The 27,166-nt window shown below is 42.0% G+C and overlaps 1 protein-coding gene across 14 annotated transcripts in view; it reads right to left on the bottom strand.

Moving 5' to 3' along the window:
• Positions 1–27,166, bottom strand: part of TRIM55 (tripartite motif containing 55) — a 51,328-nt gene that overhangs the window by 13,869 nt on the left and 10,293 nt on the right. Inside the window, exons 5-11 of one of the 14 annotated variants that reach the window (XM_089336287.1) lie at positions 13,021–13,254; positions 12,670–12,692; positions 12,447–12,571; positions 10,898–11,151; positions 9,217–9,504; positions 7,841–7,928; positions 849–944 (exon numbers count right to left, since the gene is read on the bottom strand). In XM_089336287.1, coding sequence (XP_089192413.1) covers positions 895–944; positions 7,841–7,928; positions 9,217–9,504; positions 10,898–11,151; positions 12,447–12,571; positions 12,670–12,692; positions 13,021–13,254 — 1,062 coding nt within the window. In that variant the 3' untranslated portion in view covers positions 849–894. Of the gene's footprint in view, positions 1–722; positions 7,771–7,840; positions 7,929–9,216; positions 9,505–10,897; positions 11,152–12,446; positions 12,572–12,669; positions 12,693–13,020; positions 13,255–27,166 lie in introns of those variants that run through there. The other 13 variants (XM_051843811.3, XR_016236490.1, XM_008255584.5 and 10 more) reach the window with 13 other exon arrangements.

Here is a 27,166-nt window from a genome sequence, read left to right as displayed (position 1 = left end):
GGGTTTCAAAATACGTGAGGCAAAAGCTCACAGAATTGCAAGCAGAAATAGACAAATCCACAATTGTAGTCTGAGATCTTCAAACTCTATTCTCAGCAATTGATAAATAGAAAATCAGTATGGATACAGTAGACTTGAACAACACTATGAATCAGCTAATTTAATGGTAATGTATCAAACACTTACCCAACAACCACAGAATGGAACATTCACCAAGATAGATAATATTCTGCGTCTTAAAAATATTTAATAAGCTTAAAAGGATTGGAAACATATGAAGTATATAGTCTCTTGACATAAAAATTAGACCAAAAGTCAAACAAAAAGATATTTGAAAAATCTCCATATATCTGGAAATTAAATATCACTCATCTAAAATAACTCATGATCAAAAAAATAAACTACAAGATTCATTTGAAAATGTTTTGAATTAAAAGAAAATGAAAATACAAAATGTTAAGACTAGTGAGATGCAGCTAAAGCAGCAATTAAAAGAAAATGTATAGCATTAAATGCTGATGTTAGAAAATAGTAAAGATCTCAAATCAATAATCTAAAAAGAAAGAGAAGAAAAAATTAAGCCCAGAGTTAACATAAGGAAAAGAGCAGAAACAAAAGTGGAAAAACTGACCAAAATCAATGGAGAAAATCAATACAGCCAAGTTAGTTTAAAAAAAATCAGTAAAACTGGTAGTCAAAACAATATTGAAACAAGATCAAAGTTGGAGGACTTATATTGCTTTATTTGTAGACTTCTATAAAGCCATAATGATCAAGACAGCATGGTATGGGTAGAAGAACAAACACACAGGTCAATAGTACAAAATAGTGTCCAGAAATAGACCTACACATAGTTGGCCAATTGAATTTCTATTAAGTTATCCAGGTAATTCATTAAGGAAAAGGAACTTCAACAAACAGTGCTAGAACAAATGGATGTCCATCTGTAAAACAAAAAAGTCAAAAAGCAAATCTCAATCCTTACCTCAGGTATACAAGAACTAATGAAATGATCTTAGATCTAATTTAAGAACTAAAACTATAAAAATCATAGAGGAAAACATGGGAGAAAATCTTTGTGATTTTTTCTGAGTTAAGCAAAGATTTCTGAAATAGAATATAAAAAGCACAAAGCCACAAAGCAAAAACGATAAACTAGATTTTGTTAAAATGAAAAATATTTGTTCTTCAAAATACAGCGAGAAAGTGAAAAAAAGCAGCCAAAGACTGGTATAAAATACAACTGTATTTCAGTATCTGCAGCAGACTCATTTTCAGACTCCCCACTGGAGACCAAATGTGTGAATGCTCAAGCGGTTTTTATAAAACTGCACTGTACTTGCATATAACTTACACACATTCTCATTTACACTTTAAATCATCGCTAGGTAACTCAGCATACTTAACAGAACATAAAGGCTCTATAAATTGTTGTTACACTGAATTATTTAGGGAATACTGACAAGAAAAAAGGTCTATACATGTTCAGAACAGACACAACATTTTAAAATATTTTCAGTCCACAGTTAAATCTAGAAACTTGAATACAGCGATTTGACTGCTTGAAAAACATCTCCAAATTTCTGATAATGATGTTTCATCCAGAGTACATAAGGAACTTCTCTCTAAGTAGACAAACAACTCAATCAAAAGTGAAGGAAAGGGGGCTGGCGCTGTGGCGAAGCAGGTAAAGCCGCTGCCTGCAGTGCTGGCGTCCCATAGGGACATCCCTGCACCCGTGTGGGAGACCCAGAAGAAGCTCCTGACTCCTGGCTTCAGATTGGCTCAGCTCCGGCCGTTGCGGCCATCTGGGTAGTGAACCAGCAGATGGAAGACACCTCTCTCTCTCTCTCCCTCTCCCTCTCTCTGTCTCTGCTTTTCTGTAACTCTGCCTTTCAAATAAACAAATAAATCTTTAAAAAAAAAAAGTGAAGGAAATTTGTGAACAGTTACTTCACCAAAGAAAATACAAAACTGACTAATAAGCACATGAAGAGATGCTCAATATTATTAATCCTTATGGAAGTGAAGTCAAAAGTGTAGAGACACTATACACCTCGATTAGAGTGGCTAAAATGTAAAAGATGATATAGCACTGTGTGCTGGCAAGGGTACAGAGTAGCTAGAACTCTTATGCAGTACTGATATAAACACAAAATTTAATAGTCACTATGGAAAAATGTAATAGTTTCTTATAAAGTTAACCATAAACTTGCCATTTAACTCAAAATTCCACACTCAAGAGAAATGAAAGCATATTCACATAGACCTACATGTGAATGTTCAGAGTAGCTTCATTTATGATGGTCAAATTGTGGTATATCCTATCCACTCAATGAATAATGATTAGGGATAAAAAATTGAGATGGTGATATGTGAACCATAATGATTGGCTGGCAAAAGCAGTCTACATGAAAAGAGCCAGTCACAAAAATGTACCTACTATATGTTTTCATCTATATGACCTAGAACTGGAAACAAACTCTAGAGCAAACAGATCAGTGGTTGCCAAAGGCTGCTAGGTAGGGAGGAGACTAACTGTAAAGGCACTTGGGGGAATTTGGGGGGTGACAGAAATATTCTCTACATTAATTGTGATGGTGGCTATACAATGCTATGTATTTCTCAAAACTCATTGAACTATACACTTGAAATGGATAAATTTTAGTGTATTGTTACCCCAATAAAGATGACTTGAAAAATCAATTATCTTTCATTGCCTTGTCCATCCACTATTCTGTGACTGCCTCAAATGTGTACCTTCTGTCTGCCTGACTGGGAAGTGAAGTGTACAAGAACCTTTAGGTGGACTTCAGAGCTGAGTCACCATGGATTTTGTAAAGTTTATGGCATCTGAAGAAGGAATAGCAACTGTGTAAACATTCAGCCAAATGAGTACCTAGGAAGAGACTTTGGAGCACAGTTTGGGAAACGTGGATTTATGAGCTTCAATACAAGAACTATATTTTGAGAAATGCAATGGACTATTTCTCTGAGAATCTATTGTTACTGTTGGCACCAGAATGACTGGTGGGCAGGCTTAAGTTCACGACCCTCTCCATGAAAACATCCTGTATCAAAGGACAAAATTCCCAGTGTTAGATTTGGCCCTGTCCAGTGTTGTATACACAGATGGAGCTACTCATGGAGTGGGCCCTTTGTTTTCCTAGCAAGAAAACTGAGACTCAAAGAAATTAAATGCCCAGAGAGGGCAGGTGCTGTGGTGCAGGGAGATAAACCCAGATCCCACATCAGAGTGCTGGCTTGAGTTTTGGCTATTCTTCTTCTAATCCAGCTACTTGCTAATGTGCCTGGAAAGCAATTGATGACGGTTTAAGTACTTGAGTTCCTACCACTCACATAGGAGACCTGGATGGAGTTCTTGGCCCCTGGCTTACGACTAGCCAAGCCCTGGCTGTTGTGGAATTTGAGAGGTAAACCAGTAGATGGACAATCTTCATTCATTCTCTCTCTCTCCACATAAATAAATAAATAAATATTTTTAAAAAATAAAGTAAGTGCCCAGAGCCAGACACAGGAGTAGCTCCAAGACTGGAGTCTTCTCTCCTTATTTAATTGATATTTTTATTGTATAGAGCCTTGGCAGAATTTCTATCCAACTAGTTTATTTTCAGGATTGAAGAATGGAATATGAAAAGTAGCTATTCCTTTCTTAAAATGACAAATAGCTATGATATGGTAAAGATTTTAGGCCTGACCACCACTGCCTTCATGCTCTTGAAATACATGAGCTGTGGTTCTTAACATAGGCAGAAAGTACAGAGAATTCAATGCCAAGGTTCTCATCTTCAAAGCACATGGCTCTTGCCAGGGTGTGTGTATGGTGCAGTGAGGGAGGGCTCTGACCTTGAGGCAGTTGCTGTGTCCAGCTCAAGTATCAGTCAGTGCAGCTGCTGAGTTAATCCACATTAGGGAGACATTGCTCTAGAAACCCCTGTTCCCTGCACAGCTCCCATTGAATACTCTGGACAAGGTCTTCCACACAAGGTCACTAAGTTGCTTCAGGATTGGGGTAAGGGGCACATGAACTGGGCTTTCATTGCTGCTGCTCCTACCTCTGCAAAAACTTAATTGCCACACGTATTTCCAATGAAAATCTCAATTGTCGATGGGGAGTGAGAGGGGCCTGGGGACAATGCCTGTGTTAACACTCAGTGTAATTTGTGTTTGTTAGTTGCAGGAGAGGAAAGACATCAGACGGAAGTAGATTTGACCAGGAAATAGTCACATCCATGCATGCTCAAGACATGAAGTTTCAGAGAGACCGCTTTCTAAGAGGAGCCAACTTGCTTCAATGCCTCCTTTTTCTACCTGATTATTGCCTTGCCTTGTTTTCTGACGTTGACTGGGGCATGGTGTCATGTTTCTAAAATAAATCTAAAAGTTAACACATGAAGTAGATTGAATATTATATCTACCAACTCTCTTTTCATTGATGGAGCATACAGCAGGCATGGCCTAGAAGGATGATAACCTAGAAGGTGGTACTCCAGCAAGAGGCCAGACCAGCTATGGGGTCTTTGCACAGTTTTCTGGGAGGTGTGGGGATGACAAGGGTCAAAGTTCCGCCTGTGAAAGGATGGATGGGCTTTTTATAAGACTCAATTCTTATTTATTTATTTGACAGGCAGAATGACAGAGAGAGAGGGAGAGACAGAGACAGAGAGAAAGAGAGACCTTTAATTCACTGGTTCATGATCCACATGGCTGCAATAGCTGGGTTTGGGCTGGCCATGTGCAAGGAGCCAGGAGCTCCACCCAGGACTCTCACATGGGTGGCAGGGACCCAAGTTCTTGGACCATCATCCACTGCTTTCCCAGGAGCATTAGCAGGGAGCTGGATTGGAAGTGGAGAAGCCTGTACTTGAACCAGTGCTCCTATATGGGATACTAGAGTTTAAAAGGTGGGTCAATCCTGTGGAGATCAATACTCACCTTGCTGAGAAATTCTATTTTCTTAGAGAATAAAGATGGGAGAGGCAACAATGTTTCTGTGATCTAACAAAGATTAGAAGTCCCATTCACTGCTGTTAGAGGGAGCTGAAGTTTATTTATTTATAGGAAATTAATTTGAGAGACAGAGAAAGAGAGACAGCAAGACAGAGAGATGAAGTGCTCCAATCCATGGCTTACTCCCAATTGTCTGCAATGCCAAGGCTGAGTCAAGGCTGGGACCAGGAGCTACAATGCAGTGTGGGTCTCTTATGTGGGTGCAGGAATCTAATTTTATGAGCCACCACTGCTGCCTCCCAGGGTGCACATTAGTAGGAAGCTGGAATCAATCAGGAGCAGAGCCAAAATTTCAACCCAGTTACTCTGATAATGGGATACAAGTGTCTTAATCTCTAAGCCAACTGTATACTCCTGGCATCTGGTTTTTGCCATTGTCACTCTTTCTCTTTTAAGATTTATTTCATTGAAAGACAGAGAGTAAAAGATGTCTTCCATCTGCTGGCTCACTCCCTAAATGACTGTAACATCCAGGTCTGGACCAGGCTAAAGCCAGGAGCCAGGAACTCCATCCTGGTCTCCTACAAGAGTGGCAGGACCTATGTGCTTGTGCTATCTCATGCTGCCTTCTCAGTCACATTAGTAGGAAGCTGGATCCAAAGCAGAGCAGCATGGGACTCCAAAATGGAATGCTGGCATCAAAGCCATGGCTTAACCTGCTGTGCCATAATGCCAGCCCCATGGCCAGTTTCTAACACACAACCTGCCTGTGTGCTTATGTGACGAAGTAGTAATCATCCAGCATCACAACTCAGAGACAGCAAAATCAAGGGCAGGCTTCCCTGTGCAAATGGATGTGAGGAAAGCACTTGGAATTAAAGATTTGCCTCCTTTTAGGTCTTCAGTTCAACTGCAGGGAGCTGCAATGAGTTTACAGACCAACATGTGAGCCCAAGATGCGCCTGGGCTCCGAGGCAACATCACTCCTGACATGGGGCCATCTAGGAAAGAGCGGTAGGACTAGCCATGAAGCAAGGACTCTGGTAGCACATTCTAAATGTTCAACATAAGACTAAGGACAAAGCATGAAATTCCAACAAGCCAATCTTGCAATCTTGGGACAAATGTTAACCTGGTAACTGGGTCTTGAGGTGGTGAAGGTGAACAAGGCCTGCAAAAAATTCTCAGAGGCCAGGACTTTGCTACTATCATGAGGTCTCTATTGTCAGGTCCATATCTTGTTTTGAGACCAAAGAGTAGTACTGTCTATGAGCAGGTGTCCTTCTCTTTGTGAAAGGCCTGTTCTCAAGTCCTGAGAACACGCAGCAAGGTACTCTGCAATACTGAGTGTCAATCCATCACACCCTACCCCACCCCTCCTGCCACCCCCTCATCTCACCAGACAGGCATAGGGATGTCAGCATACAGGGGAGGGCTCAAGGGATAGCAGCCATGATGAAGCGAGACACTCCCCCTGCAGCCTCTGAGAAGCATTACAAGGACATGTATAGATGGTGACAAAGCCCCAAACTCGAATTCTCAGAATTGTAAACAGAACTCTTTAGACAATTATTCAGATCCACAGTTAGGCCCTGGTTCCAATAAAGCACAGTGTCTTCTCTGTCTCCATTTGCCCTCCTAAGTCCACTACCAATACTCCCTCCCCTTGTCATTAAGTCTAAGTAATGTCAGAAGGAGTTAAGTAGCTGAGCAGACCATAAGAGTGTTCAGAATATTGCACAGTGTGCAAGTTTCAAGTTGACTGTTAGACTTTGGGGGTGGGTCCTGTTCACCCACAGTTACAGACATGGCAGGGACCCCCAGAGATCCCATTACCCTTGCTGAGCAGACGGCTAATGAGGCAGAGAGGAAGCCTATGATGGGAGCTCTGTCAACCCAGGAAAAGTCATTGAGACAGAAATAGCCATGTCTTTTCAGCAACAGGGACCATGAACTACTTCTGAGCCACAGGCACAGGGAGTTGGGTCTTAGGCCCGGTGGGGTCATTTACTTAAAAGTTCCACAGGATTTGGATCTTTAAATATGAATTAAACAGAAAATTTTCAAAAGGCTATTGAAGATATTTGTCCCAAATCAAACCTCTTAACAGTAATCAAGCAAAGGCTTGATCATGAGAAAACAAAATGCAGGGACGTTATGGATTTACTTTGCTTCCCCTTCATTGTGGCTGGTGAGTACACACTTGTGTTCTGGCTCTTCATTCATTTAGACCGCAGCAGGTGCAATTGTGACTGTACCCAGGCCACCTTTTCTCAGGGCTCTCCTCTCCCAGTAGAAAATGCTGGGGGAAGTTGAGTGTGAACATTCAAAGAGAACTGAGAAGTCAGCTCATCTGCATGGCACTCATGTTGGAACTGCCTAGGATAGCATTCCTGACAGGCAGGGGTCATCTTTCCATCTCCTGGGCATCTCTGGTGTACGCAGGGATGCTGCCACGTAATCTATGCAAACCCTACATTTTCCCGAATGAGCCCTTTGTTATTCCTCCCTACATGAAGGGCAATGAGTCCTCATAGGGACACCTTTAAAAATGCCCCCCCCCCCCAGTGGTCATCCTGGAAGGTTCACTACTACTGGATTACTGAATAATTGCTGACGGAGTCCCTGTTCTGAGTCGAGGTTCCCCTCCATGCAGGAATAGACAAAGGAGCAATCCTCCTTCTCCGGTGCCTTAAGGCAATCGTATCACAGCGAGCTTGAGTCACAATATTATCTGTGTACGTGGTTCTTTTATAGATGACTGAACCTCAAGGTTGGCAGAGAACTTCATCTGTGGGCCTACAGAAGAGTAACATTATGGAAGAAACTACATGAGATGTTAGTCAAGGGAAAAGAAAATATTTCCTACCCATTAAAGTAAAAATCAAGCTCTGAATCTGACTCCAGATGTAGTGAAGTATGAGAAAAGCCAAAAGCACTAGGCAGATTGCTAACTCCTGTGAGAAAACAAGAAGAAAGCTTCACTGACATGATCACAAATAACGTTTTCAACATTATTGAGATGGACTTTGCATTTGGGATTGGAGCCCTCCTAAACGCTCCTCCAAGGGCGCTGCACAACCATTTTCAGAGACCAGCTCCTCCTTTCTCAGCTTCCATCAGATATCTAAGAATTCCTGTAACCTCTTTAGAAATAATCAAAACCTACTCCTTTTGTAAATCTAAAACTACCTCAAAAAGGTTTTTCTCACACCAAATATTAATTTTTGCCATTTTTCATCTGTGAGACAAATGCCTGGCACAAAAGCATGCTACTTTTAATTCCCCAAATTTATTTTCTTTATTCCTTCATAAAATTGAGGTCTCTTTGAGTAGATATTGTTAAGATAAAAAGTCATTTTCTGATTTTTGGAGGAATGTTGTTTGTTTTTCATAGTCACCTGATGACCCAGAAGAACAGAACTAGAGAACACTTCTTGAACACAGTCTCTTGCCTGGGCAAGACTCACACCCAACACAACATTTAAGAAAACTCATGAGTATGAAGTAGCCATGAACACTCTTCCTTGTGAAGAAACCGTAAAGCATTTCTTCTATGGATTCTTTAAGACATGCAAACATCTAACCAAGAGTTAGGAAAAGACATAACTTCAAGTTTTCATTACAGCAACAACAAAAGGTATCAAGAGTCCCTTAAAACTTCCAGTGGTGGAAACCCTGTGCTTTTCTGCTCCCAGGAGCACAAGCTTAGGCAGCACGGATTTAGTCAAGCCAAGACGATCTTTGTTTAACCACAGCCAACATACTCTCAGAATCCATGAATCAGTGGTTATTGGCCAGAGATTGAAAACTAAGTCTAGTGTGCTCCTAGGGGTTGCTGGGAAAAACAGGTCATTAGTCTTTGGAAGCCCAAGGAGGACAGAGGAAAGGCTGAGCAAGAGCAAGTGGCTGTCGCAGGGAACCCAAGGGCACAGGCAGTCACCGCAGACAAAGCAGCTTTCCAGGGCATGCCGGGGCTGGGCTCATTTGTGCCCCCTTCCCTGGGAAGCCAGGTGTGAGTGAGATCACCACACGTGGGCAGAGTGGAGTCAACACTTTATTTCTTTCATATAGTGCTTTAAACAAAAGCTAACAATGGGGGGATGAGTTGTATCTGTATTTTCCCCAAGACCTTGGGTTCTCCCTCCCTCCCCTTTGAAAGCCCTTCTTTCTTGCGGAGGCCTATTCGAGCGGGACCCCAGAAGGCATGGGAAAGCATTCAGACACAAGAGCATCAACACTAACCTGAGAAGTAGCTGCAGGTGAACTAGTTTCCTTACCACTCACTGCTGCCCTCTCAATGGCTGCAGCTCCTGCCACTTCTGCCTTCTGCACATTCGAATCCTCAGAACCCGGAGCCCCTATTTGTCCCAGACCTTCGCTCCCTTGGGTGCAAGGTGGATTGGTGATGGCTTTCCGGGTTTGGCCTTTATACCAACTAGGGTACAACAAGGGATCCGCAGTTGCTGCTGCTGCAGGGAGTGGTGTTTCAGACTCTGTGGTCTGCTGGGAGCCAGTGGGCACCACCTCCCCCTTAATCAGGACACAGATGAATTCAAAAGTAAAAAAACAAACAAAACAAAAAAGGAAGAAGAAGAAAAGGCAGTCGATTTTAGTCCTCTTTGGGTTTGAACACTGAGCTCTTTGTGTGTAGTGCCTAACTCAATGGTTGTCTTGTACATTCATCCCACACTCTAGGAGTGCTAAAGGCAGAATGCTGAAAATAGCACTCCCTGTCTGGCAGTATGGCACATGGAATCACCCCATTAACTTCTGTGCTTGTCTTTCACCAAATGGTATCCCAAGCAGGTAGAAAGCAGAAGCCTTGAGTGAAAGTTGCTTTTAAAATATCAGATATGGGAAAAGATTCAAGTTATTGACCTGTTAATTTTTGGTATTATATGTGGGACTCCAAAACCTCTTTATAAAAACCAAAACTTGATCTCATTGATCAAATCCAACTCTTATTTAGTTAATACTGTTTTTTCAATGTCAGAGCAGCTGGCATACCTGGAATTTCAAGATTCTAGGAACCATAAACACTAGTTTAGTCTGATTTTCTGAGAAACAGACCATTGACTATAATTCCACCTCTTAGTTTCCCTTCTGGGGTTCTCTTTCTACAGATAATTCCAATCCACTGTGAAAGCAAGTGCAAAAACCTTGCAAAACCTCCTCTTTAATGAGTATGAATTGCCTACAATGTCACAGGCTGGTTCCTGTCTGCTGAAGTGTCATGGAATCAGCATAAGGGTTTGGAGAGGACAGTGACCTCTTGGTAACATAAAATTAGCAGACCAAGTGCAGTGTCTGGGTTGGCCTAATTTCCTAAGATAAGCTTTAAACAATTCTGTCAATAAACAAGCTCATCAAATGATAGATACACAAGTAACCAAGCTTAATTTACTTGCCCAGTGAAGGAAAGATATGATTTTATTTCAGGGTAAGCAACAGGGACATAAACTAGTGCGTTTTTTCCATTTACTTCCTCTATTATCTATGGGAAATCCAAAGCCCTGAAGGTATACTCACTTTTATTTCTTACATGATTACTCACATTATACCCTATATCTGCATTCACAAAGCAAAAAAGTAGACCCAATCACCATGGTGTTGACTGTCTATAAATTATCTTGTCCCACACACAGACACACACTTCTCAAAGACTGATTCCGAGTTGAAGGTGTTATTGCTGGGAAAGTGGTAATAAATTAAACCTTGCCAACCAGCTATCACAACAACGAACCTGTTGAATAACCTAGAAGACTTTTCTTTCTGACAGTGTGACTGTTCTGATATCATTTGTCTGCCACATATAAATGTCTAGCATTTAGTGGTCTTTTTCTTAAGATAGAAAAGATCTTTCTGGCTGTACAGCAAAGAGGCATCCTGCATGTCCTCCAGGAAGCGACTGCTGAATGGTTACCTGTGTTGCAGGGGCATCCACAGCAGGGAGCAGGGCTGCAGGTGGTTCTGGAGAGGAGACTGGAAGTGCTGCTTCCGGGGTAGCCTGGACCTCCGAGACCGACTGAAGGGGCACCATGCCTTTTCCTGGACTTTCATCTTCTCCAGATGACTCTATTTGAATACTTCCCACCTCTTCCACTTCTAATACTTCCTCGCCTCCTTCTTCTCCCTCTTCTATTTCTCCTTCTCCTTCTTCTTCTTCATCTTCATCTTCTGGTAAGGTAAGTTATTTTAAAAATTGTTACAACTACCACTGCATCCTCAAACCGTCAATGGCCAGTACTTCTTGCTCATGTTATGATCAGAACTAGGGAAGTTCTTTCCCATAGATACTTGAGAAGGGCCCAAGAGTGTCATGCTAGGGTGTTGCTTGTTTCTGGTTCAGCAAGAGCAGGACAAATGTGCAGGAACCACCACTATCACTCTTCCTGTCCTCTGTAGCACAAAGTCTTCACCCCTACTGTGCATCATACCCTCACCCTTCAGAGCCTGTTCACACTTCTGTCAGAGTCTGCCACATCTGCAAGCTCCTGCAGGGCTGGGATTGTTACTCATCTGTCTCTGTCAAATGGAAATGTACCTATCTTCCCTATCTCAGAAGATACACGCATGCACACACACCATTTTAGCTTCTTATCTCCTTTGTTCACTGTATATACTCACTTTTTGCTGCAAATAATGTCATGGTTCTTTCCCCAAACCATTGATCTTAATATTCCTTCAGGCAACATTAAGGACAGACAATATTAAGTAATTTTTAAAGAGACTGATCCCAGATAATTTGTTTTGAAAATGATATCTGTGGATTCTGGTGCAGGTGCATGGTATGACAAGTGGTTTAGCCAAGGAGTGTCATGATCTAGATGAGCTAGAATGAGGCAAGATAATCAAAGTTTGGGTCAACTCCAAGGCTATTTTCCTCTTTTCAATTATTTCATAAGGATGAAATTCTAGGAGTGGGATTTCTGGGTCCAAGGGTAAGAGATACATTTAGGGATGCAGTTATAGCTCATGAGATCCATCCAATAACACAGACCCAGTTTTATTTCCAGATTCCTAGGTTCTGACTTATTTTATGACATGTTTCTCGTTCTCTGAAATTTGAACAAGCTAATATGCAACCATATGTAGCCCAGGTGTTTTCTACATTTTGTTTTTATCTCATCCTTAACCTTGTTGCTAATGACACTTTACATCATGGTGGCTAACACTTCGAGTAGTGTTGAAGCTGAGCTATCATCATCACCACCAATTATTATGTATTTCACTATCCAGTGTCAAAGGTCTGATAATGTCATTAAAATAGGCGTATGGAATCCAAAGCTGAATAAACTCTGTCAACAAACTATATGATATTGTAATGAAGAAGAGATTATGATCCCTGTAAAGTTAGTGACATCCATTCCAGTGGTGTTTCTGAATCCCACCCCTTTTCTTCCCACCCAATTCTTTGCAGTGTTTATACACCTGCAATTTTGGTCAAATGGTCAGAAGAATGACGAACACACCTCTGTAAAAATCAATGTCACGTATTACTTTTTCTTCTCTATCGAGGTTGACTGTGAAGTGGTTCATGTTCTCATAACCATGTTCTATTTTCTCCATCTGAAATGCCTTTGATGCTTCAGAAATTCTACAATGAAGACAAATTTTAAACATATCATTGTTTAAAATTTGATAATCTTAGGTTTAAAAAACTATGCATTTGTCTTTAAAATACAAATCACTTACTTTTGTAACAGAGTTTTGGCATTCTGTGAAAGCAAACAAAAGATATGTTTACATAATTCTTTTTGTTGAAGACATTTGTGAGACTTAATTCTTATTATGCAGACTCTGAGAATCTCATAACTTAGTTTCTAATGTCATAAGTCATAGCGTTTTATAACAGAACGTTCTTATATTTAACACAAATGATAATTGAACTGTTTGAATAGATGAAGATAAGAGCATATAGGGGGTTAAAACTTTTGTTGATAACACAGGCAAAATGTATATAAAAGAGTGAAAATGTGATAATAACTTAGTTTACCAGGATCCACCTTTTGGAGTTGTTCTTTGGTACCAGAAAAAAAGACTTACCTGCAAAAACACTGCCATTTCGGGCTCGTCCATGAACTGGATGCCTGATTCAACCAACTTTGATACATTCTCCAAGTGATCAGAATACTTTTTGATCAGAGAACGGACGTGTTCCAGTTTCTCTTCTTGGGTCCGGGTAATGACTTGTGTCATTTCATTCTTCCTTTCCTCCAAGATGCCGTACAGGTAGTCAAACTTCTCACAAAGCTCCTGCTTCTGTTTTCGGCAACATTCCTGTTGGGTTAGTTGGTGTTAGAAACTATTTGAAAGAAAATTCATTTGGAGAAATCACCTTGACATTTTGGGAGACAAGAATATTTAATTATGTAGGCTATTTTTCCTTTTCCTTTAAGCTGCCCCCTTAGGTGTAGATACTCCCTGTGTTGATGCTTTAAAAAAAAATCCCATTTTTATCAAATTTTATATTAAGACACACTCAAAATCTATCAAATTACCTAAGTGAGTCAATGATTATTCAATCTTTTTGGTTTTCTTTTTTCCAAAAGATTTACTTAGGGGGCTGGTGCTGTGGCGTAGCAAGTGAAGCTGCTGCCTACAGTGCTGGCATCCCATATGGGTGCTGGTTCCAACCTCGGCTGCTCCACTTTCGATCCAGCTCTCTGCTGTGGCCTGGGAAAGCAGTAGAAGATGGCCCAAGTCGTTGGGCCTCTGCACCCGTGTGGGAGACCCGAAGAAGCTCCTGGCTTCTGGCTTTGGATTGGCTCAGCTCTGGCCATTGCTGCCAATTGAGGAGTGAACCTGTGGATGGAAGACCTCTCTCTCTCTCTCTCTCTCTCTGCTTCTCTTCTCTCTGTGTAACTCTGACTTTCAAATAAATAAATCTTAAAAATATTTATTTATTTGAATGATAGAGTTACAAGGGAGGGGGCAAGGGGGAGAGGGAGAGGGAGCGGGAGAGGGAGAGGGAGAGGGAGAGGGAGAGGGAGAGGGAGAGGGAGAGGGAGGGAGGGAGGGAGAGAGAGAGAGAGAGATTGATCTTCCTTCCCAGATGGCTGCAACTGCGGGGCTGGGTCAGGCTGAAGCCAGAAGCCTGAAGCTTCATCTGACTCTCTTAAGAGGTTACAGAGGCTCAAGAAGTTTGGCCATCCTCCACTGTTTTCCCAGGCACACCAGAAGGGAGCTAGATCAGAGGTGGAGCAGCAGGGACTTGAACAGGCACCCACATGGAATGTCAGCATCCAGGCAGCAGCTTAACCTGCTACCCCACAATGGTGGTCCCGTCAATCTTCTTGTTATTATAAATGGAGAATGCCTTAGAAATTAGGGCTACTTTTATTCAACTAGTACATTTGGATTATGTAAACTGCAGGTTGTATTTTTTTTTTTTTTTTGAGTGTGGGATGTGTATGTATGTTTGCCAATCTCCCTGGGCCTATCTCTGGGTCCAGGACCCTTACAGATGAGAGCAGATTGGGAGCTATAATGATTCAGCCTGGCTCTCCTGCCCAATGTGGATCTTCTTGGGACTCTAGTTAATTTATCTCAGACATCTCTGATCTCTGTACAACCCTAACACATGTTCTTTTGTTTTAGTAAATATTAATCTCTTTGGTGTTGTGTATGACTTTCTTCCCTTACATTACTTTCTGGAATTTCTAAACCACAGTCTCCTTGAAAATAGAATCTGGGTCTGCCTAGAACACAAACCACCTTGGATAGTAGACATTCAGTAAATACCTATTGACTAGATTTTTTAAAATTATGATTCATTTCTCTCCAATTCCTCTACTATTCTCAGAGTGGTGGAGCAGGGGAAGAAGATCTAAACCAGACTGTTGATTGTGAAGATACTCCATACACAAGATCTAAACCAGACTGTTGATTGTGAAGATACTCCATACACAAAAGTACAAGAAACATAGGACTCACTGCCCTGCCTTCCTTGGAACACAACTACTTCTCATCACAGTTCCTAACCAAATTGTAATGCATACAGGTGATTCAATGGTTCAAATAATTTAAATAGAAAATACGAGTTACTGTTGTCATCCATTCATTCACTTAATAAATAATTCACCAATTTTATGTACTGTGCAAAACTGAGAAACTAGGATACAAAAATGGGTTAAACATAGTTTCTATTTGCAAGGAGCTCATAGTTCACTGATTGATAAAGACTATTGATGAGTGATACAATATGTTACAGTAGCTTGACTAATGCAAATATGCCAGAATTTATAGAAGCCACAAGGTGAGACCTTAATAAGTGCTTTGTGTGAGTAGGGAACATTTTCAGTGGAAACATGGGTGTTAGCTCAGGGAAAGCTTAGCGGAAGTTTGGCTTCAAGGGACGAGTATGAGTAGAGGTGGAGGCAGGGGAGGAAAATGTCTGGAGTCTCAGCGGTTGTCAGTATAGAAGGACAAGGGCCTTGCAGCACGTCAAGGCGTGGACATTGCTGGACTTGCCAAATTTCCATCCTTTTAGCTTGAGATTTGGCCTAGGAACTGAAGCCTGTAAGTAGCTTTCCAGTCAAACTTGCTTTTGCTTTATTTTCTTCTGCGTTAAGCTTACAAGTACCATTTGTCCACTAAACCTGAACTATGTCTCTCTGCTATTTAGAAGCCCTATATGGCTTACTAGGAATATGTGATGGCTTCTGGCTTATTCTAAAATGAAGCATTTAAGACTTACATTAAGATGTGATGATGGTAGGATGCATTCATTTATAGTTTTCCTTTTATGTGATTTCATATGTGTGAGAATATCCAAGTTTATGAAAGCCAAACATTTACAATGAGATTGAAGTGAAGTAGTGTATATTTAGTATATTCTCTCAGATCAAATAAAGATTAGATCACTCACTTCCACTTTGACTGTGACCTTGTCTAAATAAGATTGGAGTTGGTGAACTCAAAAGGCTTCCATAGCTTTGGCAGCTCATGACAAGAGCCTAGGGTGATTACTGATGCCATAAACAAGAGTGTCAATTTGTTAAGTCAACAACAGGAGTCACTGTGCACTTACTCCCCATTAGGATCTCTCTCCTTAATGTGTTGTACATGTAAATTAATGCTATAATTAGTACTCAAACAGTATTGTACACTTTGTGTTTCTGTGTGGGTGCAAACTATTGAAATCTTTACTTAATATATACTAAATCAATCTTCTGTATATAAAGATAATTGAAAATGAATCTTGATGTGAATGGAATGGGAGAGAGAGCAGGAGATGGGAAGGTTGCAGGTGGGAGGGAAGTTATGGGGGGGGGAGCCATTGTAATCCAAAAGCTGTACTTTGGAAATTTATATTTATTAAATAAAAGTTAAAAAAAGATTAGATCACTCATCTGGGCTATATAAATGTCATTTAGTGATTTACACGAAATAACTACTTTTATTCCTATATTATTTTCAGTTATAACTACCATTTTATTCCTGTTCTAGTCTTTTGATGATTTTTACTATACTGAGTTTTAATCAAATTATTATAATTTTAATAGCAAGTCTTATTTACTCATACTTTACAGAATAAAAAGTGCTACCCCATGCATGGTCTGTGCTTTGTTATAATTATTATTTCCCTACATACTTTGTAAAGCACTTATAATATTTTCTGGAATTCAGTAAGCACTGTACCGATGTTTGTTAAATCTAGTCGCAAATGTATTCATTTGAATGATTCAGTTGTGGAATTTTGAAATTGCCTTGAATCTTAAAAGTAACCTGCTCAGGTCAACCAGTTCACGAAGCGGAAACCCCAAACACAGCAGAGCAGCCGCTTTCTAAAGGCCTTTCTACCGCTCATTGCTGGTGCCTGCCTTAGAGTCCAGGGCTTCGACTTCCGGGCCACTGCTACTCACAGCACACCCAGATGTGCCCATACTTTTAAGTAACTTTAAAAAGAGACATGAAACAAAGTACTTATGAACTGAATACATATGCCTTTTAATAAGCCCCACTCTGCTGAAGGTAGGCTTTTAAAGGCAGGTAACTTCAAGTAGTTTAAGAATTACATTAATTAGTTAATTCCTTCAACAAAATCCTAGTGTTGATTACATACCAAGCATTATAAATTCCAAAAGCCTGCCATGATTTCTCAGTGTTTAAGAGAATAAAAAGTATAAAAATCGGCCGGTGGCACGGCTCAATAGGCTAACCCTCCGTCTGTGGCGCCAGCACCCCGGGTTCTAGTCCCAGTTGGGGTGCCGGTTCTGTCCCGATTGCCCCTCTTCCAGTCCAGCACACTGCTGTGGCCCAGGAGTACAGTGGAGGATGGCCCAGGTGCTTGGGTCCTGCACCCACATGGGAGACTGGGGAGGGCACCTGGCTCCTGGCTTCGGATCAGCGTGGTGTGCTGGCCGCAACGCACCTGTCGTAGCGGCCACTTGAGGGGTGAACCAACAGAAAAAGGAAGACCTTTCTCTCTGTCTCTGTCTAACATGCTTGTCAAAAAAAAAAAAAAAAAGTATAAAATTCGTCGAAAGTGACAACATAACATGTATGTAATTATTGTATTTTCTAATTTTGAACAGGAAAAAAGCCACTTTTTTTCTTGCTCCATTTGCCTTTAATAATATAATTCTGTGCAAGACATGGCCAGAATTAGACAGTTCTGTTTCAGGAATGTGGAAAAACATGTGTTGTACTTGGAATTATGAAATTGAGGCTTATAAACTTCTAGAAATTAACTTACAATATTCAGAGTAGGCTAATATTGGGTTTATATGCTAAATACACTGAGAAATTTGAAAGTCTCCCATTTTTTCCGACTCTGAGGCTGAACCAACACATGAGACTAAGTTAGACACCCTTCATCTTTCTTCACAACAAGACCATCAAGGTGCTGTGAAAGTCAGAGACCAATAAAGCCTCAGGTTATCAATTCGCCTTCCAAACTTATCAGGGAACAGGTCTGTCCTTTGAAAACAAAATGTTCTCAGAGGCCACCTAGCTACTGAGAGTGATTAGTTTGACTAAATTCACTATGGGCTGAGCCTTTGTAAATGTGAACTCATTACACTTTGAACAGCGAGTTCCTAATAACCTGAAAAGTGCAATGGGAAAAAACCGTGCATCTCTGCATTATCAACATGCCTGCAGAAAACACACTTTAAAGGATGATTGTTACCTGTAAAAGCATGATAACAGCCATGTTTATTTCTTCTCCACAAAAATTTTCTGACATCAAAGATTTCTCTCTGCATTTAGCATACTTTTTCCTTTATTTGAGTAGAAAGATGTATATTTAAACCCAACTCTATGCTGTATACCACCTATACCCCCTCCCACTTCTCTAGAGAATAATTGAATTAATATATACACTTTCGGAACTTTCAATTTTACTTTTTAAAACATTCTCCGCTTTCTTCCCTTTGATGTCTGTGGTTCCATGCTGTGTTCATGCACCTGTCTGAATGTGCTCAGGAGTGAAGCAGCCCCCATCACAAACGCTCCAGGCATCTTGTGATGCACAGGTCCCAGCTGGACCATGGCCTGCCTTCTGGGTCTACCAGGATAGTTATTTATTGGCTTCATAGGAAAACCAAATTAATGAAAGATTTTTGCCATATTTTAACAAAAATGAAATTCATCCCAGCAGTTACGGTTTGAATAATAGTTCAGGTGTCCCCTAGAGGCTCGTGCAATGTGGCTTGGTTCTCAAAGTCCTGTGTTAACAATGAATGGACTAAGGATGGAGACTTCATCTAATTCAGCATCTAGAAGGTAGGCCCAGTGGGAAGACTTAGGCTATTGGGAGCTCGCCATTGGAAAGTAGCTCTTGTGAGAGGGTTGGCTATTTAAGCTCAGTTCATCCTAGTTTCTGTCACTGCTTCCCAACTCATTATGTGATTATCCCTCCATCATCTGGCCTCATCAAATGCCTAATGGTGCCACCCAATCTTCGACTGTGAACCTCTGAAATTATAGGCTGAAATAAACTTCCTAAGTAGCTCCTCTCAGTTATTTTGTTAAGGTCATGAAAAGCTAACGAATACATCTACCTGTAATGAAATGGGAAGATGATGACAGATGACGTATTTGTTTCTAATCAAGGTAAAAACAAGAAAGAAACAAGTAGTCCTTTTAATGTTTCTTTGGAGGTGGGACATCTGTAATATTGACATAAAATCATTGTTTATCTCTAGCCTTCATAGAAATATGAAAAATTGACATTTTAATAATTTTCAGCCATCTTTATATTTTAGTAGCAATAAGATAAAACAAGATATGCAACTGCAAAGAGAAGTGTTCCATGGGAGAAACAGACGATTTTATACTAAAAGAGCAGACAGTGTACCACACAAAAAACCAGGATACCACTGTTTTTAGTAGTCAGAGTTTTGTTGACTCACTTTTCTCCCAGGCATTTATTACTCTGAAATTTTCTGTTTTTTATTTGTTTCATTGTCTATCCCCTCTTCTAGGATAAAAACATCCCCAGAACACAAACTTTTCACATCTAGCTCACTATTTCTCGACCAGTATGTATCCAGAGAATGGTCCATGACACACACCTGAGAAACAGGGTTTGCAGGATTGATCAAATGAGTGAATAAACACAATGTCCATCTAGAAATATTCAGTCCTCAATCCAAAACTTCTGTTTTGTTCTGTCCCAAAGAAATAAGGATTTATGTGGATACCCCAAACCACTGCTTCATTCAGTGCTCAAAAGAAAACAAAAACTTAGGTAAGCAATGTTGGGGAGGCCATTGAACCTCCAGGCAGTTTTAAAAGATCTGTACAGTGAGGGATTGAACTGGATAATTGATATAGTCCCTTCTGACTGTACAGTTCCAAGGCTCTAGGTAGGTCAGGGAGATGTGGATATATTTCAGAGGGTTTTCAGACTCTCCCATTTCTCTCCATTCCTGGACAGCTTTAGAATCCTCTACAGCACTTACATTACATTACATGCCCTGCAACATTGGTCTCAGCGTGGGCATGGGCCAGGTCTCAACAAGGAAAACCTAACACAATGATGACCATTGTTTTTACCATATAAGGAGCACAACTCTGGGACTAAAATAGAGCTGAGATTAGCTCTCAGCCCCTACACTTGTCTCTGAGCAACTGTGGCGCTACCAGACCCATTCATATCTCCCCTGCATTCCTCCAGCATTCATCAAGACACAGTTGCTCAGAGCTGCAGCTTCATTCAAATTACAGTATGTCAAAATGTCCTTCATCAAGCCAACAGGGTTCCTCCCACCACCTCTCCCCACATTCCTGAAAGAGAAAGAATCGTAGGCTAAAGGTCAATAATACTGAAAAGAGAACTATATTAAAGTAGGAAGTTCCTTCCAGGGAAGTGAAGTCCAACCCTTCATCACAAGCTCTTAGAGAAATCCCAGCAGTGCAAACTAGGCTGTTCCTACAAAAGGGATAGACACAGATCCAACACTATGGCATAGTGGGCTCAGCCTCTGCCTGCAGCGTCGGCATCCTGTATGGATGCCGGTCCAAGTCCTGGCTGCTCCTCTTCCAATCTAGCTCTCTGCTATGCCCTGGGAAAGCAGTGGAAGATGGTCCCAGTGCTTAAGCCTCTGCATCTGTGTGGGAGACCTGGAAGAAGCTCCTGAATCCTGGCTTCAGGTTAGCTCAGCTCTGGACGTTGGAGTCATTTGGGGAGTGAACCAGCTGATGGTAGACCTTTCTTTCTGTCTCTGTCTCTCTGTCTTTCTGTCTCTCTCTCTTTCTCTCTCTCTGTAACTCTCTCTCAAATAAATAATAAAAATCTTAAAAAAAAAAAAGGAAGGAAGGAATGTAAGAAAAAGAAAGGGAATAGACACATTAGAAAAACAAGGTCCTCCAGGTACAAGGCTGGGTCCTATCCACCCCCCACCAGCCAGGGCTAACATTGTGCTCCATTTGGGGTCCATGGGTCTTGAGTCTCCCAAACTTAGAGTCTTTTCTACTACATCATGTCATCATCCAGGTCAGAGGATAAACTATGTCATAACTGGGTTATGGCATTGGGTTGTTGGCAGTGGGTGTTTCCTGGGCTAATCCAGACCACCTAGAATCACCTAGAGTAAAGCCCTGAGGCTGAGGCTCAGGTGCGCGTGTTATGACTTGGGCCACATGGCGGCAGATATTTGATGGACTCCGGTCTGCCACAGTCTGTACACTTCTCACTTCCCTGGGACAGGTTCAGTCTTCCTGGGCTGCCAACATCTCCAGTCGTCACAAAGCTTTTTGTTAAAGAACAGAGCTAATATCTAGTTCCATTGCTTTTCAGCTTTTCCCTGTGAAGGTAGGTGCTCAGCTTGGCCACTGAAGTGAACCAAAATTCCGAGAGGCTTCTCCTGCGACCATTTAATTCCAGGGTTCAAATGATCTTTTGTTCTCAGGACAAGCGGCGCTATCCCAGCTGACTCTGAGGATGACCTGAAGAAACAACAGATGGCCCTCGCCTGTGCCTCCTACTCCATGTTAGTTCCCACACACTATGAAGAAGGTGCTAGCAACCCCATCGTAAAATTGATAAGGATGAGGGGGCAGAAGCTTCAGCAACTTGCCCAATGCCAGACCGTGACAAAGTTAAATTTAAACCTAAAATGCAGGGCCAAAGGCGTAGGGTAGCCGGTAAAGCTGCCGCCTGCAGTGCCCGCGTCCCATGTGATCACCAGTTTGAGTCCCAGCTGCTCTACTTCTGATCCAGCTCTCTGCTATGGCCCGGGAAAGCAGTGGAAGATGGCCCAAGTCCTTGGGCCCCTGTACCCATGTGGGAGACCCAGAAGCTCCTGGCTCCAGCTGCCAACTGGGGAGTGAACCAGCAGATGGAAGATCTCTATCTCTCTGCCTCGCTTTCTCTCTGTGTAACTCTGACTTTCAAATAAATAAAGAAATCTTTAAAAGAGAAAAAAACCTGAAATACATTCTTTTAAGCATACATTAAAATTCTGATAAGCACTTATTAAAACTATTCTTATTAGATTCATACTTCATATTTGTAACTGCATAGATAATGTCTCAGAGATGAGAAAAAGCTATTTGGGAATAAAATCACTGTTTCGGAAACACAAAGGTACTTTAAAAATGTTGTGGGGAAGTGAAATTCAAAGATGTTTATCTTGATGCAAAAAAATTGAAATTTACACATAGCTTTTTCATAATGCACATTTCTAAGAACTTATTGAAAATCTCCCACGCAATGGATTTGTTCTCATTGCAAAATCACTGAAAAATTTTATGAAAGCTGGCATTTTTCAGGTATTGAAAATGCTCAACATCAAATATTATTCAACTTGTAGCAGTTTTTCTGCACAACAGAATCATTTTTTTTTAAGATGTATTTATTTATTTGAAAGAAAGAGTTACATAGAGGCAGAGGCACAGAGAGAGAGGGAGAGGTCTTCCATCCACTGGTTTACTACCCAATTGGCTGCAACGGGTAGAGCTGTGCCGATCTGGTGCCAGGAGCCAGGAGCTTCCTCCAGGTCTTCCCATGTGGGTGCAGGGACCCAAATGGAATGCCAACACTGCAGATGGCAGCTTTACCAGCTACACCACAGCACCAGGCCCAATGGGATCATTTATTTCTAAGCCTGCTTGCCTGCCTTCGGTAGGGCCAGAATTAATAGCCTGCTCCTGAGGTGTCTAGTGTCACAGGGTGAGTGTCACCGGTAAAGATGATAACAGGGAGGTTGCGTTTTCTAGGGATGAGGAATGGAAGCCCAGCATGGCTGTCCACCAGCAGAGAGCTCCTGAGTGGTCACCTCCACTCCCACAAGCAGCTCTCTTTCCCAGTCCCAGCCTATCCCTGAGCATCTCCACACTCAGGAAGGCAAGTGGAGTACGGCCACGCCAGGTTCATCTAGGATGACTCAGAAACTCTCCATCAGCTTGCAGTCCAGAGCTCAGGGAATGTCTGAGGCTGAGCCTCTCTCAGCCAGGACGACTAAACCGACTCAAATCTCTTTCACCTGCCTCCAGCTCACACCACAGAGGGAAAATGCTACTCCTTCTTTTAGCACTAGAATCATTCTCAGAGTAGCCTTCACCATTACTGTAAATTCACAGCAATTGTGCACATTTTTGTTTTATAATTTAAATTTTATTTATTTACCTGAAAGAGAGAGGGAGAGCAACCTTCTAACTACTGGTTTATTCCCCCAAATGCTTGCAACAGTAGCTGAGCCAGACTGAAGCCAGACCTGGAACTCATTCCAGATTTCCCATGTGAGTGGCAGGTTGAGCCATAATCTGGTACCTTCCAGGATACACATTAGCAGGAAGCTGGATGGAAGTGGAACTGGGACGCAAACCCAGGTACTCTGATAAGCGTTATAGCATCAAGGATATAGCATCACGTAGGAATCATAAAGTCAGACCTTCTCCAGAGGAGCCATCAGAACTGATCTGAAAGAACTGTACTTATCCAAGTCATATTCATTCATTCATTCATTCTTTATTTTATTGGCTATTCAAAATTTCAGACTCATTTTATAAAAATACAAGATATAGGAATAGGCACGTCCATAAAGAAGGCCTTGAAAAATCACCTGCAGTCTCACTATTCACTGCTTGTAACTTTTTGTGTGTTCTCCTCCTGCTGCTCTCCTCCACCATGAATGTAGAGGAGGCTATATATGGGACATATATGCATTCTACCCTCTTATATGTGAATGCATGTATCCTAAAAGCATATATAAATACATGTTTGCCATTATTTTTCATCTTATTTCCTTGTGAAAAAAATCCAAGAGGTAAAATAAGCAAGTAAAAGGAGGTGAACACTATTAAAACTCCTGCCTTGGGGCCAGCGTCATGGTGCAGTGGGTTAAGCCTCCATCTGGGATGCTGCAATGCTGGTTCAAGACCCTGCTGCACTGCTTCCGATCCAGCTCCCTGCTAAAGCCCCTGGGAACACAGCAGAGGATGGCCAAGTACTTAAGTCCCTGTCACCCACATGGGGACCCAGATGGAGTCTCCCTGTTGCTGACTTTGGCCTGGTCAGCCCCGGTTTTTGTGGCCGTTTGGCCATTGTGAACCAGGAAGAAGAATGCTCTCTCTCTCTCTCCTTCTCTCTCTCCTTTTTTTTTTTTTTTAAAGATGTTATTTATTTGAAAGGTAGAGTTACAGAGGGAGAGACAGAACTTCTATCCACTGGTTCACTTCCCAAATGGCCACATTGGCCAGATCTGGGCAAATCTGAAACCAGGAGCCAGAAGTTTCTTCTGGGTCTCCCACACAGGCCACCTTCCACTGCTTTCCCCAGCCATAGCAGGGAGCTGGGTCTGAAGAGGAGCAGCCAGGACTTGAACTGGCGCCCATATGGGATGCTGGAGCTGCAGGTGGAGGCTTAGCCCACTACACCATCAATGCCAGCCTGACCGTCTATTTGTCTGTCTGTCTCTCTTCCTCTCTCTCTCTGCCTTTCAAAAAAATAAAATAAATCTGAAAATTAAAAAAAATGCCAATTTGTAGTCTCATCTTAAAGTTCGCAGGGAATAGTTACCCACCTCCTCCAGTAACCTAGGAAAATATGTAGATAAAAGGGTGTCACGTATGACAAACGTTATTATTAGGAAGAATGGAATATCTTCAGTATCCGCACTAAATCCCATCAGCTGGACTAACTTCACACCTGTTCCTGCTTGTCTTTGTCTCAGAGGAATTAAGAACAGCTGCTTCCTACTGCACCCCAAACAACCTCCAGGAAGAGAAATCTGTGGTTCCATTTTTCCCTACCCTCTTAGTGTCCTTTGATGTGGCCGGAAGGGACCCTGGATTGTTTGCATTTACAAGGCCCCACTGTGACCCACAGGGCTTTTCTCCTGGGCGTGTTTTCCAGCTGCTCCATCCCAGACAAAAAAAGCCCATTCCTCCCAACAGAGATCTCTGGGAAAGGCCCCAGCAGACTAGAGACGCATATAGAGATGACCTCACTCGCCCACAAGCAACACACTCCTATTTATACGCCTAAGACTCAGCCTGCTACTGCAGTGCAGATTCACGGCTCAGTGATCAGATTGTATGGTCTTGACCTCTACTGTAAACGAATTCCAAGAAAGACGCTCCTGCGGCCCATTTCTGAATCTCTTTGGGCTCATCACCCAAAGAAAGCTTTCCTTCTAAAAATGGTTCCCAGATTCATCACAGATCTCTTTAGGAATATGAGCGTGGAGAAGAAAGGAGATTGAGTTTAATCATGTGTAAATTGAAAATGAGATAATTACAGCCAAGTTCTTGAAGCTGTCATCTAGGAAATGGCCTTTGGCTTTAATAGAACTTGCCTTTATAATGATGAAATAATAAGAACAGCCAGCACTCTCTGGGGACTCACCACATGTCAGGCACTGGGCTTAGCATTTTGTTTATACTTGTTTAATTCCTCACAGTAATGCTATGAAGTGAGTACAATGATTACCTCATTTTTACAGAGAAGAAAACTGAGACTAGATGTACTTGTAGACATACAATGTATCTTACAAACACAATGCTTCATTTAAAGAAAAGTAAGAAGCACTGTGAGAAATCCAGCAGGCCATGTATAAAGTTAGAAGATTTGCATATAAAACAATACCCATTTTTTTGAGAATACAGCAAAACAGAACATCAACCGTGGTTACCTAGGGGGAGTAGGACAGGAGTGGGGGGTGGGGATGGATAATAACAGGTCTTGCAGGTAACAATGAGGAGGACAAGGTGCCATGAACTGAGCAATACAGCACCTTAGTCCTCTACACCTGTGATCCAAAGAAAAGAACAGCCCTGAAGTTTACAGCAGGGAGAGGTTAGTGTGAGGTCACTTCAAACAGACTGTGGAAAAGTGGAATTCATAGGAAGTTTATTTTGGGGCAAAACTTTTTGAAACCCTTGCATAGCTTTTCTATAATATGCATTCTCCACAAACTTTCTGAAGACTTCTAGCAGATTGCTCTGAGTTACAGAACCAGAGACCTAGAATCAAACCCAGGTGTCTTATACTTGCCACCTACGTAGTATGGCTCTAACTAGCCTGTGAATCTTCAGTTCTTGAAAAGATATCTGCCACATAGCTAAACCTCATTAGGATGCCACATGTGGCCTTCAGTACTTACAGTTTATATACATTTCTAATATATTTATTAATTTACTTGTAAGGCGAAGTGATGAGGTGGGGGTGGGAATGGAGAGAAAGAGGAAGAGAGAGAGGGAGAGAGAGAGGAAGGGAGAGAGTGACAGAGGGAGGGAGAGAGTGAGAGCTCTTCTATCAGTTAACTCACTCCCCAAATGGCTTCAACAGCCTGGCTGGGCCAGACCAAAGCCGGGATCCAGGACATCCTTCTGGGCCTCCCACATGGGTAGCAGGGGCCCAAGTACTTGGACCTTTCTCCACTGCCTTCCCAGATACATTAGCAGGAAGCTGGCTCAGAAGCAGAGTGGCCAATACTTGAACTGACACTCTGATATGGGATGCTGGCATAGCAAGCAGCTGCTTAATCTGCTGTGCAACAATGTCAGCCCCATTTATAGTTTGTAATTAAAAATGATGTATATGTTTATCTGAAAGTCAGAGAGAGGGAGAGATCTTCGATCCTCTGGTTCACTCTCCAGGTGACCATAATGGCCAGGGCTGGGCTAGCTCAAAGCCAGGAGCCAAGAGTATCATCTGGGTCTCCCACATGGGTGGCAGGAGCCCAAGAACTTGGGCCATCTTCTGATACCTGCCCAGACCATTAGCAGGGAGATGGATTAGAAGTGGAGCAGCAAGACATGAACTAGTACCCATACAAGATGCCAGCAATGCAGGCAGTGGTTTTACCCACTATGCCATAATGGCAGTCACAATAGCTTTTAATTTTGTATAATATAAAAATATATTTGCTAGGATTTTATTTTTTTTATTTATTTATTTTTGACAGGCAGAGTTAGACAGTGAGAGAGAGAGAGAGAGAGAGAGAAAGGTCTTCCTTTTCCGTTGGTTCACCCCCGAAGTGGCCGCTGCGGCCAGCGCGCTGCAGCCGGCGCACCGCGCTGATCCTAAGCCAGGAGCCAGGTACTTCCTCCTGGTCTCCCATGCGGGTGCAGGGCCCAAGGACTTGGTCCATCCTCCACTGCGCTCCCGGGCCACAGCAGAGAGCTGGACTGGAAGAGGAGCAACTGGGACAGAATCTGGCGCCCCGACCGGGACTAGAACCCGGGGTGCAGGCGCTGCAGGCAGAGGATTAGCCTATTGAGTCGCAGCGCCGACCAG

The sequence above is a fragment of the Oryctolagus cuniculus genome, chromosome 6 (assembly GCF_051225735.1).
Source record: "Oryctolagus cuniculus isolate XC-2025 breed Fujian yellow rabbit chromosome 6, ASM5122573v1, whole genome shotgun sequence".
Classification (NCBI taxonomy): Eukaryota; Metazoa; Chordata; class Mammalia; order Lagomorpha; family Leporidae; genus Oryctolagus; species Oryctolagus cuniculus.
The sequence above is the reverse complement of the archived record's forward strand: the minus strand, read 5'-3'. Positions and strand labels throughout refer to the sequence as shown.